The 13463-nt window shown below is 41.5% G+C and overlaps 1 protein-coding gene across 12 annotated transcripts in view; it reads left to right on the top strand.

Moving 5' to 3' along the window:
- Nucleotides 1-13463, top strand: part of nek1 (NIMA-related kinase 1) — a 135955-nt gene that overhangs the window by 21136 nt on the left and 101356 nt on the right. For 11 of the 12 annotated variants that reach the window (XM_061825661.1, XM_061825659.1, XM_061825660.1 and 8 more), the window contains exon 14: nucleotides 435-512. The exons of the other annotated variant lie outside the window; for it this stretch is intronic. In XM_061825661.1, coding sequence (XP_061681645.1) covers nucleotides 435-512 — 78 coding nt within the window. The remainder of the gene's footprint in view (nucleotides 1-434; nucleotides 513-13463) is intronic. 12 annotated transcript variants of the gene reach the window in all.

The raw sequence follows: 13463 nt of genomic DNA, 5'->3' as shown, positions 1-13463 counted from the left end.
CAAGTCCACACAACTACATAAAAATAAGATTGGCTTTTAGTTGGGTTTTTAGTTGGAGTGTTTTGCAATCTAAAGTGATATTCTGGCTCTCTAAACCCCTCTAGTGATGGCTATGTGTGTTGCATCATTCCAGCTATAGTGGAAGTGGTGGGCCTCACAATGAACTCAGAGTCATAGTCCACACAAAGTCGCAAAACCGTGTGTGTGTGATGTAACTGATGTTCACCTCACTGATGCGCATTATTCAGCCAAGTTAACAAAAGCGAACATCAATATATATTTGATTGACAGGGCAAGGGTTCAGCAAACCAACCATGTTTTGGACATTATATTGTCAAATATATTGTGATAGGTCTAGGGGAAAAAAAATGCATGCTCTGTATACTTGTTTTATTTCCATACTAATTTGCAATCAAATGATGAACTTTTTTCAGATTAGTCGCATCAACCATGCCAGAGAGCAAGGCTGGAAAAATGTCTTGATATCAAGTAATGGAAGCCCAGAGAGAAAGGTACTCTTTGGAAATTTTCTTTAACCATGATGCATAGTTTTTTTTCCCATGGCACTTTATTATAATGTGTTCCACATTTAAATGTGTTATCAAACTATATCCACTATAGTATATATTAACGTTGAAGAAAATGTAATGTATTCAGGAAATAAATTTGTCTGATTTCAACGCTTGCGTTCAACTCCTGGGTTAGCGTGATTTGAGTTTAGCAATAAAATCAAACAAACTTTGTCTTGCTCTTTTTTTAAATGCCGACCATTCAGGAAAAAAAGAATGACGAACCTCTTACCAGTCTCAGAATCGTAAAGGCGACTACATTTCTGACATATGAGTTCTCGATGTACAGTGTTTGGACACTTAACCTCAGGACAAACAAGGCATGATAGAAAGTGAAATTTTATATCGAAATTAATGTAATCTACAAACACACAACTACAACCACACAATACAAAAAGAGAACACTAATGGTAACAGAAATAAAGAAAATTAGGCATACGAAAATATTCCAAACTTTGCTTCTCACATGAAAAGAATAATTATTTAAACTTTGGTCGTGACAGATCGGTGGCTTACTGTTCAAGTCACATTTTGTGCTGCTTTAAGTCAAAATCAAGCCAAGCACTTTTCAAAATATCATGGTTGCTCGGGAATTTTTAAAAAGCTTACAGCTTGACTGACTTAGACTTCAAGGCATACATTGGGAATATTTCCGAAGAGTTCATGAAATATGAAAAGATATTTTATCTACTGTTAACAAACCACATGTGAGATTGCAGTTCTTCTGAACGCCAGTGAGGGATGACTTGCATCCATATTTCTTATGTCCTCAACCTTTTGTCTGGGAAGAAGCCTTTTATAGCCAGGAATTAAGATTTGACAGGAAGCTGCTAACTAGGTGAAGGTCTATTTGACGTCATTTCTGCATTCTCTTTGTGGTCATCTCACAGCAGGGCAGCTTCAAAGAATGCAGTTTCTCAAGGGTTGGGTGATCCTGTGTCACCTCATTTTGCAGGGAGCACATCTGCAACACCACATTCCTCCAAAAGTATGAGAACAGTGAGGGCGATTGGTAAATGTTTGCTGGAGACTGAAGAGATTTGGGTTTCACATTTAAAGATGATGGAGGCCGACTCTCACGATTAGTCTTGAGCATCCCAGACAGAGAGAGAGTTGTGATTGGTGCAGATATCAATGGACATGTTGGCGAAGGAAACGGGGGCGATGAAGAAGTGACAGGTAAGTACAGTATTCATTAAAGGAACTTTGAGGGGCAGATGGTGGTGGATGCAAAAAGGATGGAATTGGCAGTGCTGAACACTTATTTCCAGAAAAGACAGGAACATAAGAGTGACCTACAAGAGCGGAGGTAGAAGCCTGCAGGTGGATTATGTTTTGTGCAGATGATGTTACCGACTGTAAAGTAGTGGTGGGGGAGACAGTGGCTTGACAGCATTGGATGGTGTAGGATGACTCTGGTAGCAGGTAGGAATATTGAGAAGACAAAGGTAGAGCAGAGGATCAGGTGGTAGAAGTTGAGAAAGTAAGAAATGTTGTGTGGGCTTTCGGAAAGAGGTGAGACAGGCTCTAGATCAGGGGTGTCAAACACAGCCCGCGGGGCGGAACTGGCCCGCAAGGAGGTCTGATCAGGCACAGGATAATTTAAAAGTGAAAAAATGCATAAAAGACATGGAATAAATATTTTTAATATGATGCAATTTACTGATTATCTGCTAGGGGCACACTGTTTTAATCAGAGTAGAAGACATTGTTTTGATCAGAGAAGAAGAAAACAGCAGTCTCTGAGACAGACCTAACAGAGCAGATGGTATCAATGCGCCATCTGGTGCTTATAACTTTTTTTTACCCTGGTCTCCACCCCTTCCCGACACCCCCATTAGCCAAAATGTCATTATACAAACAGAGAAAAGTAGATACTCAATGTAGAATTTTGAAATGAAAAATGGACCACATCCCATTTATTTATAGAAACACACCTATAAAAAAAACCTTTGTGCTTGGTGCAACAAGTTTTGGGAATGAAGGAATATAATATTCGACGCCACTCAGACGCTTCACAGCGAAAAATATGACTGCTTGCAAGGACAACTGAGAAGAGATCAAGATCAGGCGGGACTGAGGAAAGAGCAGTCAACTTTCATCCAGAGCAGACAAGTCAGTGAAGCAGCGGTAAAAGCCAGCAACTTAATTGATACCCAAATAGCATTGGCATCACAGATGTATTCCAACGGTGACTTTGTTCAACGATGCATGATGAAGGCGGCTGAACTTGTATGTCCCGGGAACCGACAAGCTTTGGCTAATATTAGCCTGACGAGGAATACTATAGCAGAGAGGATTTCGGACCTATCAGCAGATTTACACAGCCACAGAGAGTTATTGCATTTTCCGTTGCAATTGACGAGAGCACCGACATCACAAATGTACCACAACTGGTCTTATTTATTCGTGGAGTTGATGAGACATTGACTGTTACTGAAGAATTTCTTGAGTTGGTGTCCATGATGGACACCACAACAAAAATGTGCAATTTAATGTTAGTCAGGAACTTCATTACAAAAAATTATGGTGGAATTCTACTGTTCATGCAACTCGAATAGGTTTATGGATGGTGTGAGGGAGGACATGAGGACAGTGGGTGTTAGAGAGGAAGATGCACGAGATAGGCTTAAATGGAAAAAGATGACGCGCTGTGGCGACCCCTAATGGGACAAGCTGAAAGAAAAAGATTGTATGTGTGTTTCATGTATGAAATTTACAACAGGACGTGAATACTTTCTTCTTTTCACATTTAATAGCACGCTCTTTAGTTTGTAAGGTGTGGTGAGATGAACTGTGGGAATTTAAGATGATTAAATTTAGATTAAATGTGACGTGTTTCATAGAATATTTTGTAATGGGAATGTTCATTTAAATTTCAACATTTTCCTAATGTTCTTGTGCTTCTTTACACCAAAACAAAGGAAAGACATGATATTTTGGTTATTTGTAGCAGAGGTATTATTTAATGGTCTGGCCCTCTTGACATCTACCGAGGCCGTATGTGCCCCACAATGTGAAATGAGTTTGACACCCCTGCTCTAGATGGTCAGGAAGAGCTCCCAGATGACTGGAATACTACTGCCAAGGTATTCAGAGAGGCAGGCAGGAGAGTACTTGGGGTGTCTTCTGGTAGGAAAGGGGAGAAGGAGACTTGGTCGTGGAGCCCCAAAATACAGGAAGTCATCCAAGGTTTAGCGAAGAAGAAGTGGGACACGGAGAGGACTGAAGATTAGCTGAAGTAAAACAGAATATATGTGCGTGAATGAGAGGGGCAAAGGAGGAAAAGATAGCAAGGGTGGACGAATTCAAATGCTTGGGGTCAACAATACAGAGGAATGGTGAGTGTGGTAAGGAAGTGAAGAAACTGGTCCAAGTGGGATGGAACAGTTGGCGGAAGGTGTGTGGTGTTCTATCTGACAGAAGAGTATCAGTTAGGATGAAGGGCAAAGTTTATAAAACAGTGGTGGGGCCGGCCATAATGTACCGATTAGAGACGGTGGCTCTGAAGAAACAACAGGAAGCAGAACTGGAGGTAGCAGAAATGAAGATGCTGAAGTTCTTGCTTGGTGTGAACAGGTTGGATAAGATTAGAAATGAGCTCATTAGAGGGAGAGCCAAAGTTGGATGTGTTGGAGACAAGGTTAGAGAGAGCAGACTTCATTGGTATGGACATGTTCAGAGACGAGAGAGTGAGTATATTGGTAGAAGGGTACTCAGCATGGAGTTGCCAGGCAAAAAAGCGAGAGGAAGACCAAAGAAAGGGTTGATGGATGTTGTGAGGGAGGACATGAGGACAGTGGGTTTTAGAGATGAGAATGCACGAGATAGGCCTCGATGGAAAAAGAGGACACACTGTGGCGACCCCTAACGGGACAAGCCAAAAGGAAAAGAAGAAGAAGGAGGCTATATCTCACGATACAATTCTATCAGTACAGACTGGACCCAGAACCAGGTGCAGGATGAGATTTTGGAGAATGATTCACTGAGATACTATTCAGAGCGGACCTCTGGGGTGTAATGGCAAGCAGTCGAGACAGGGAACATGGAGGCGGCAGTGGCCCGGGTAGGTAGAAAGGCTTATTCCCGTGGTTGGAGGGATCAGCAAGGCGGGGAACTTGGACGGAACAGTGAGGACGACGAAGAACATGAAGGTCAGAATAACACTTGCAAAAAAATTGTAATTTAAGGCTTCTTTATACTCGAGACCTGTGACTACCCTGACTTTACTGTGACTATACTACATGGACTTTACCTTTATACTAGAGCGCAACCCACACGCACAGTTTTGTTGTGGTATTGAAGAAAAATTTGGATCAAGCGGTTATCTGTTTTACACAGCACCTCAGTTGAACTGTAGTCATTGAGAGACATTGCTCCTGCTCATCTCTATAGCCTGATATAACTTTACCCAGGGGTAGCATATACAGGCTGAATGTCCAGCTGCACTCACTAATCCAGTGGTTCTAAAATAGTGGGGCGCGACCCTCTGGGGGCATGTGAGACCCCGAAGAAAATGAATAGCATTAATTTCAGGGATTTTGTTCCACTTTAATTTCTGTTACAGACAGAAAACAATGAATAATCTCGTACATTCTTCAATGTTTATCGGGATTAGATTATCCTTTATTTATAGTTTTATAGAGCTGTACTTGTGGGGGTTCGCAATGTATTTTTCTTCTTCCTGGGCAGTCGTCACACAAAATTGAAGAATCACACTAATCAAACATTAAATCGTGGTGAATCTCGCTTTGTTTTGTATTTGGGACTTGCCTTTGAAGACATTTTTATATTGGCTTTAGGTATAAACTATACACCTGTTTCATTGGCCTCAAGACTACTTGGTCACCTAATGACAACTTAAAGGTCAAGTGTCGTCAAACGGATAATTTTTGGTATATTATTAATGAAAAACCCACAGCCAATATGGTCCCATGTGTTTTTTCCACCACAAAACATGATTTTGACGTATACAGCTTTTTGTAACTCCCGCCATGAAAATCTTCTCAGGGATTTGTTTTTGAGAAGAATCAGGAAGTGACCTAAAGGACAGCTGCGCCCCCTTGTGGACTTGTTTGATTCCATTAGTTTTATCTCCGGGAAGGTAGCTGGTTGTTCCTTCGTGTTTGCCAAAATGCCGGCTCATTGCATTGCGGGACATTGCTTGAACACTCGGAGAATGGCTTTACCCTACAGAAGTTTGCAAGAGACCTGGTTCATTGTGAAAAATGGATTGCACGGGTACAGAGGACGAGAGCTACATGGGTTCCAAATAACAGGTAGGCGTGTATACAGCTCCCAAAAAAAAATAATAGTTTGGGGCGTACCACGTAATCGGTGTCTCATAACGTAGCAAAAGATCCGCGTATGAAATGTGATGTGCGCATACAGTTACTAAAAAAAAAAGAATGGTTTGGGGCGGGCTTTGTGATGGGGGCGGCTCTGAAGAACCCAGCCGAGAATGGTTAGTTGCATGTGCGCGTAAAGCGCCCTGGCTCGACTGCGAGCACCCCCCTAAAGCAGCACGGCTCAGCTCTTGTCATAAGCCACACCGTCCGACTGCGATGAGCCGGGATGGCTCATCTCCGCCGTGGGAGTGGATCGGATGGGATGCGGTTTGGCCGTGATCGGATATCATCTAAATATGGCTCGAAACAATAGTGTAATAATGCCCTGGTAACTATACTCGGTTGTGTGGTGTTGTCCTTTTCGAAAAGAGCTTCCGTGTCAGAAGTGGTGTCGGAAAAATGCGAATATCTTTGTTGTTCGGGTTCCATAGTAGCAGGCACTTCGCGTTTTCAACGGTGGAAATGACGATGATGTCAAGGACAGAGGACGCGACTAATATGGCAACCACTTGGATGTCAAGGGACACTCAATTGCGCAACTTTCTGCATGGATGACTCGCTCTCTGCTCACTTTTTTTTCCGTAGAGATATTGAAGGGAACACTGTTATGTATTTTTCATTACAATATCTATTTTAGAATGTTTATAGGGATGTCAGTCCCACTTTAAGTCTCTGTGACTAGCGGTCTCATTTTTTTATAACCACTCTTGAGGTGATTGGTTGCCTGCTGGAACATTGGTGACTGTTTCTAGCAGATAGGACAGACTACTTTCCACAGCATCATCTCGTACATGCACCCCAAATATGCGCATCACAGACATGGCACGTTGTTTCTGGCCAGGGGCCACCATTAATAATTTTTAGTGGCCAAGCCACTACTTATTCTTTTTAAATGATCAAGTGTGAGCTGCCAATGCATTTGGACTTCTGGTGAGCAAGCTTGTGAGCTCACACTCACTGTTCTTTCCAAGTTACATGCGTGCGCAATTGTGCACTGCTCATATGGTTTCCGAGCACAGACATTCTGCATTTTGAAATAAAAACCCAACCCAAATTGACAGTATAACATACAACTATTCAATTTGTGCTATTTTCCAATGTGATTCAATGAGTGAGAGGTGACTGGCTGCTTCATCTAATGCCACAATTCTTATACATACCAAGCCTATCAACTTTGTTGACAATGAAAAGTGTCCTTATGCGTTGCCCACTAACAGTGTTAGCAAAGTAGTCTGACCAACATAGAATGAACGACATCCAGACACGCTGCTTATGTTTACCCTCAATAATTGTAAATGAACACGCAGTGACATATCGTCAAACCTAGCAAAAGTAAAAAAGAAATCCTGTTTTTTTAAGATGGAATGGCTTTTAGAGTGTGCGCAAATCGAAGAAAAAACTGTGAAACTGGACAGGATTTATCTTTTTCGAGCGAGGCAAGGTCTGTTCAGTAAAAGTTGTTGCTCAGCCAAAGAAGCAAGTGTGTGTTCTGAAGGAAAAGTGTTGAAAGACTGGAAGCTTCAACAAAAGAAATTTGAAAGCAGTTGGAATTGTACGCAGATGTAAAAATGGGAATTGGGATCGGTACCTTGTTGAAGGAGAGCGTCAAAGATGGCCAGAAAAGGAACGAGGGGACTCTGATCAACAAATCAAACCCAGAGCAAGTAATAATTCTTAGCAAGAATATTCTGCTCGCCATCACCATGAATGCATCTCTGTTGTGAGTTCAACACGTTCACAATCACGTGGCAAAGTACCAGAACATATTGCAAAAATGAAATGTTGCATAGTAAAAATTATGCCTTTTGAATGTTTTATTTCAATCACTTAGTTCAGGATGAAAGAGTGCGTGTTAAAAATGAACCTGGGCACACACTCATCATAGACGAAAGCAGAGGTATTCCAAGTTTCAAGTAAGTCAGTGTAAAATCTGTTATACATACTGTATTTTTTGGATTGTAAGTCGCAGTTTTTTTTCATAGTTTGGCAGGGGGTGCGACTTATTCTACAGAGCGACTTATGTGAAATTAACACATTATTACATCCATCCACCCATTTTCCGAGTCGCTTATCGGTTATTTTCACATTGACAACCGTAAGAGGGCGCTCTAGGTCCGTGTATCTGTACCCCCTACTTCTGAAAATTCAGCATTTCATCATTAGCTGTAACTTACAACAACTGAGGAAGACTGAACAAAAATAACATTGAAGAGAAAATCACATTCAGCACATTAATTTAAAATTACATTATGATGTTGCTTACCAATGATGACAAAAGTACTTATAATTAATGCGACTTCTGGTGCTTCATATGTCGTTAGATTAAGCTTCATGCAGGCGTTGCGACTTCCGCCCGTTTAGCGTGAATGTAATTCAATTTGATTTGCCATCATGATGGTGTGATGAACAGTTCTTGCCGACAAAGGCATGTCTTTTATTCGTTTGATTATCTTGTTTTTATGCAAAGTTGGCAAAATGTTTATTGGCAACGTCAACTCCCCATCTGTGAATGTAGACACACAGCAGAACCCTCCCTCTCCACAAAGGCTGTCCATTCTTGTTGAAAACTTGGATACTCATTTTTTTTTTCTTTGAGCGACCTTTGTCAAATGCGTTCCCATAATTACGTAGTTGTTCCGACACGATAGGCGTTCGACCTGAAGCCTGTGGACTATGGCAACCCCACTAGAACAAACTGTCTCTGCGTCATTTGCGTTGCCTGCACGACAGGAATCACATCTACAGTATGTCGTTATTGTGCCTCAGTGAGGCATAAGCAACCACCAAAAGAGCCACGTATGCCTTCTGAGCCATAGGTTCCCGATCCCTGCTCTGGGAGCAGTGGATGACAGATGGAGAGCACAGCTTCCGGGTGAATCTACCATGCAACTTTCCGTCAAGTCATTGGATGGCTCGACAAAGTATGGGGTTCCGTGACAACCAAAACCATCCTGTCGGGATTCAGAAAGGCTGGAATAGCCTAGTTGTAACTGCAACTGATGATGAGTCTGACGTAAGCGACGTAGAAGAGGAAGTGCTTCTCCCTCTGGAGTTAGCGGAGTTGATGACAAGTGATGGATGAAGATTTCATTGGATTTTAGTTACCAAGTATTTAGAGTGACACGGTTGGTTTTGGTAAACGTCTTAGTATGTTATTTATGATATAGTTATCGGAATAACTCTTATGTTACGTTAAAATACAAGGCACATTCTTAGTTGTGTCATGTAACGGAAGCATACCTTCCAGCCTGTTGTTGCCTCCATTTTATTTTTATTTTAAATTGTTCGTCGTTTAAATTTTAAATTACATGTCTGTTCTTGGTATTGGATTTTATCAATTAATCTTCCCCCCAAAATGTGACTTATACTACAGTGTGACGTTTGTTTTTTTTTTTTTCTTTCTTTTTATGTATTTCATGGCTGGTGCGACTTGTACCCTGGAGCGACGTATAGTCTGGAAAATACAGTACATGACATACAACATACGTGAAATAGCATTCCTCTTAGACCAGTGGTGCTGTAATAAACAGTTAAAAATAAATAAATAAAAAGAAATAAACTCGTCAGTGTAAAATATACACATTGTGCATTATAGTATAAACAAATAAAAAATGGACTATCTGGCTAAGTTAACAAGAGGAACTTCAATTCCATGGTATACATCAGTCACTCATATTTGAAAAATGTACGGGCGTGTTCAGTAATGCCTGCAGATATAAAATTGCGGGTGTGATTAGGGATGAAATCTCAAGACCTTAAAATAACTTAGTTATACACAGAGTATGTAATTGTTACCTAATGCCATCATCATTATTGATTAACACTGCACAGACTGACGTAGATACAGTACGTGAAGAAGCACGGAACATCTGCTTTTGGCATAACTTCTGAACATGCTCAGTATGGTTAACTTGCATTTCCTGTTTCTGGGCGAATACTGATTGTTTAGGATCAGGCTTCTTTTGTTGCCATTGTTTATGAAATAAACATGTAAATTAATGTCAAGACTACACAAAATAAGCAATGTCTTTCAATATCTGTTTTTCTACTCGTAACAAATTTTACGCACGTGATTTTTCATGCTCCATATTTGCAAGTGCGACGGGGCGCAATCACAGTGACTGATACATGTGTGGGATTGATATTATAAGCAACAATGTTTACGGTCGAGTATTTTGGGCAGGATATTAAATTTATAGACATTTATAAATAGTGTAGCAGAATTGTCAGTTGGGTAATGTACACAGCATGAGCTGAATTTATGGTCTCGAGTCAGTGGTGGTAGGTCCCAGGGAGGGGTAATAGGGCAAAGCAGAGAGGGAGTTGAGCATCCTGACTGCCTGGTGAAAGAGAACGGAAGAACGAGCGATATCTGTACACACAGGAATTTGGTGCTGCTCAAACTGCAGTACCGTTGATGGTTAACGGGGAATGCTGGGTGTGCCTTCTCCTGAATCCCACTACGTGGAGAATGCTGTCCTTGCACCACATAGCCAGGCAGCTCACCTCACTCTCGCAGCCTGTCTTGTTGTTGACGAGACCAACTGCAGTTGTATTGTCTACAAATTTGATGAAGATGTTGAAGCCTGATGTGGGTGCACATTTGTGGGTCAAGAGAATAAAGAGGAGGGGGTTCAACATGCATTCTTTTGGGGGCCCCGTGTTCAGCATGATGGTGTTGCTGCCGAACCAAACTGCCTGTGGTCTCCCCGCCAGGAAGTCCAACAGTCAGTTGCACAGGGAGGTGTTGAGTTGCAGCTGGTGTCGTTTTACAATGATCTGCTGGGGTATGATGGTGTTGAATGCTGAGCTGAAGTTGAACAGCATTCCAGGTATTGTGATTGCGCTCCATCGCACTTGCTTATCTGCACAGTCGAGCACGAAAAATCACACGCATATAATTTACGAGAAATACATAGACATTCTCAGCGCACATGAAAAACAATCCAGCGCATTTTTTTTTTAAACACAGAAGGACACAGTCTCCTGTTAGTTTACCTGACTCCGCCCCCCTTCTGCTCTTAAAGGGGCACACTCATAATTACAAACACTGTCCACCCACACAGGCTGGGCAACGTACAGCAAAGAGAGACATGCTATTTGTGCTTTCTCACGATAATAATGATAAAAGTGAAAAAAAAGAAGTGCTGTTGCTTTCATGAATGTTGGGGTATGTGAATAATAGAAGAAAAGTGGTGAAACTGGATGAGTTTTTCTCTTTTTTTAGTAAAAAAAAAAAAGGTCTGGTCTGAAGCCAAAGTACAGGACTAGATGGTGTATAATGTTAAAATTCCACCTTGGCACAGCCTGATCGAGGATAAAATCACAGACAAGTGCACACAAATGTATTTCTGTATTTTAAATATCGGAGACAACATAGCATGAACCTTAAAACTGTTTGGGAGCATAATTCAGCTTTCAACATGCATTCCTAAAGATATTCTGCAAGCAATAATTCAGTTTTACACCAAGAAAAACAGACAGGGATATCATTGTGGGTTAAAAAAAAAAATTACACAAAGTTGCAAGCGACTTAAGATTTATAGTTCATAGTTGGCTTGGTTTAGTAAACAATGTATTTTTTTGTTTGTTGACACTTTCATTTTAAGTTTGCAAAAACACAAAAATTGTACTTAAAGATATTCTGATGGGAATGTAATTGCTGTAATCTGAATCTTTGAATGAGCCATATAACTTCAATGGATGACACTTATCTGACTACAGTGCATACGTCTGATGTTGCTCACAGTGGTCAAAGGGGGTGCTCACGGGCTTAGTGTGTTTGCTCAGACACATAAAAAATTAGAGGGAATATTGGTCTTGACATCAATTTATGTGTTTATTTCATAGGCCCCGTAGCTCAGTGGAGGCCCCGTAGCTCAGTGGTTAGAGCACTGGTTTGGTAAACCAGGGATTGTGGGTTCGTATCCCACTGGGGCCTCCACTCCCTGAGAAGGGTTGCGTCTGGAAGGGCATCCGGCGTAAAAATTGTGCCAAACATATATATGCGTCCATCTGAGCTGATACGCTGTGGCGACCCTGAAAGGGACAAGCCGAAAGGAAAACAAACAAACAAACATTTCATAAACGTTGGTAACAAAAGAAGCCTGATCCTAAACAATCAGTATTCTTCCAGAAACAGGAAATGCAAGTTAACCGTACTGAGCATGTCCAGAAGTGATGCCAAAAATACATGTTCCGAGCTGCTTCACATACTGTGACCATATTTACGATGAAAGTCATCAACATCATGAGCCATGTCAAAGGAAATTCAGTTACACTGAAAACATTTATGGGATATAACACAGGTAATGTTTCAGTATCTAGCTATAATAAATATGAGATTGTGATTTACTTTGATTTGATCTAAGTTCTAACATTAGACTAGTCTGTCCATATGTCTAAATGCGAATGGTAATTTTCTCCCGTGGTATCATGTTATCTTAAAGTTGAAAACTTTTCCCCTCCACATGGTTTAGGAAGATATAGATAATCCTCTGCTATCTTTCATCAATGGATTGACGATACTGCCATAAATTACACTAGATTATAACAATACATCATGATGAAATAAAAGGATTTGATTATATCAATATTTTGTTTTGAAATTATTGACCTTTAAAAATGTCTGTCTCAGTGCAATGTCAATAAATTATGATTATGGTATTAGGTAACAACTACATAGAACAACTCAGTAAGTTATTTTAAGTCTCGAGATTCCATCCTTGATCACACCCACAACTTTATCTGCCGGCATGACTGACCATACCCATACATTTTTCAAATGTGAGTGACTTGTAAATCTTTGGTCTCCTTTTGGTTGAGGGCTGAGTGGAGGGGAATGGAGATGGGAGCATTGGTCGAGCGGTTGGACTGATATGCAATCTGGTACGGGTCCAACGATTTGATGTGCTTCATGACTAGCTTCCCAAAGCACTTCATAATGATGGGAGGGAGTGCGAGCAGGCATTCATTGTAGCAGGAGGGAGATCACTTCTTTGGGACCGGGATGATGTTGGTGGCTTGGAGGCAGGTCAGGATGATGGGTTGGCTCAGTGAGGTGTTTTAAGATGTCTGTGAGGACATCTGTGAGCTCATCTGCACAGTCTCTCAGGACGCTGCCAGGAATGTCCTCTGTTTCGGAGGGTTTCCTTGCCTTGGTGCTTCTGAGTGATCTTTGCATGCTGTCCAGTTGCTGGGAGGCAAGGGATCTTCGGTGCTGTGGTATTGTTGTCTGCCTCAAAGCAAACAAAGAAGTCATTGAGCCGAGTTATTGCAGATCGTTTACTGGGGGTTGTAGTTTGTGATGGTCTGGATACTACGCCACAGGTTCCTGGTGTCTTTGCTGTCGCTGAAGTGATCGGCAAGCCTCCTGTTGTACTGCCTCCGAGCCTCAGTGATGCCATGTGACAAATTGGCCCTGGCTGTCCTTATGCTCACCTCGTCGCGAGTTCTGAAGGCAGCATTCCGGGCTTCAGGAGTCTGTGGACTTCACCTGTCAGCAATGCCTTCTGATTGGCCTGATGGAAATGGCTCTGGAGACTGT

Source organism: Syngnathoides biaculeatus, chromosome 7 (assembly GCF_019802595.1).
Source record: "Syngnathoides biaculeatus isolate LvHL_M chromosome 7, ASM1980259v1, whole genome shotgun sequence".
NCBI classification, from domain to species: domain Eukaryota; kingdom Metazoa; phylum Chordata; class Actinopteri; order Syngnathiformes; family Syngnathidae; genus Syngnathoides; species Syngnathoides biaculeatus.
The sequence above is the reverse complement of the archived record's forward strand: the minus strand, read 5'-3'. Positions and strand labels throughout refer to the sequence as shown.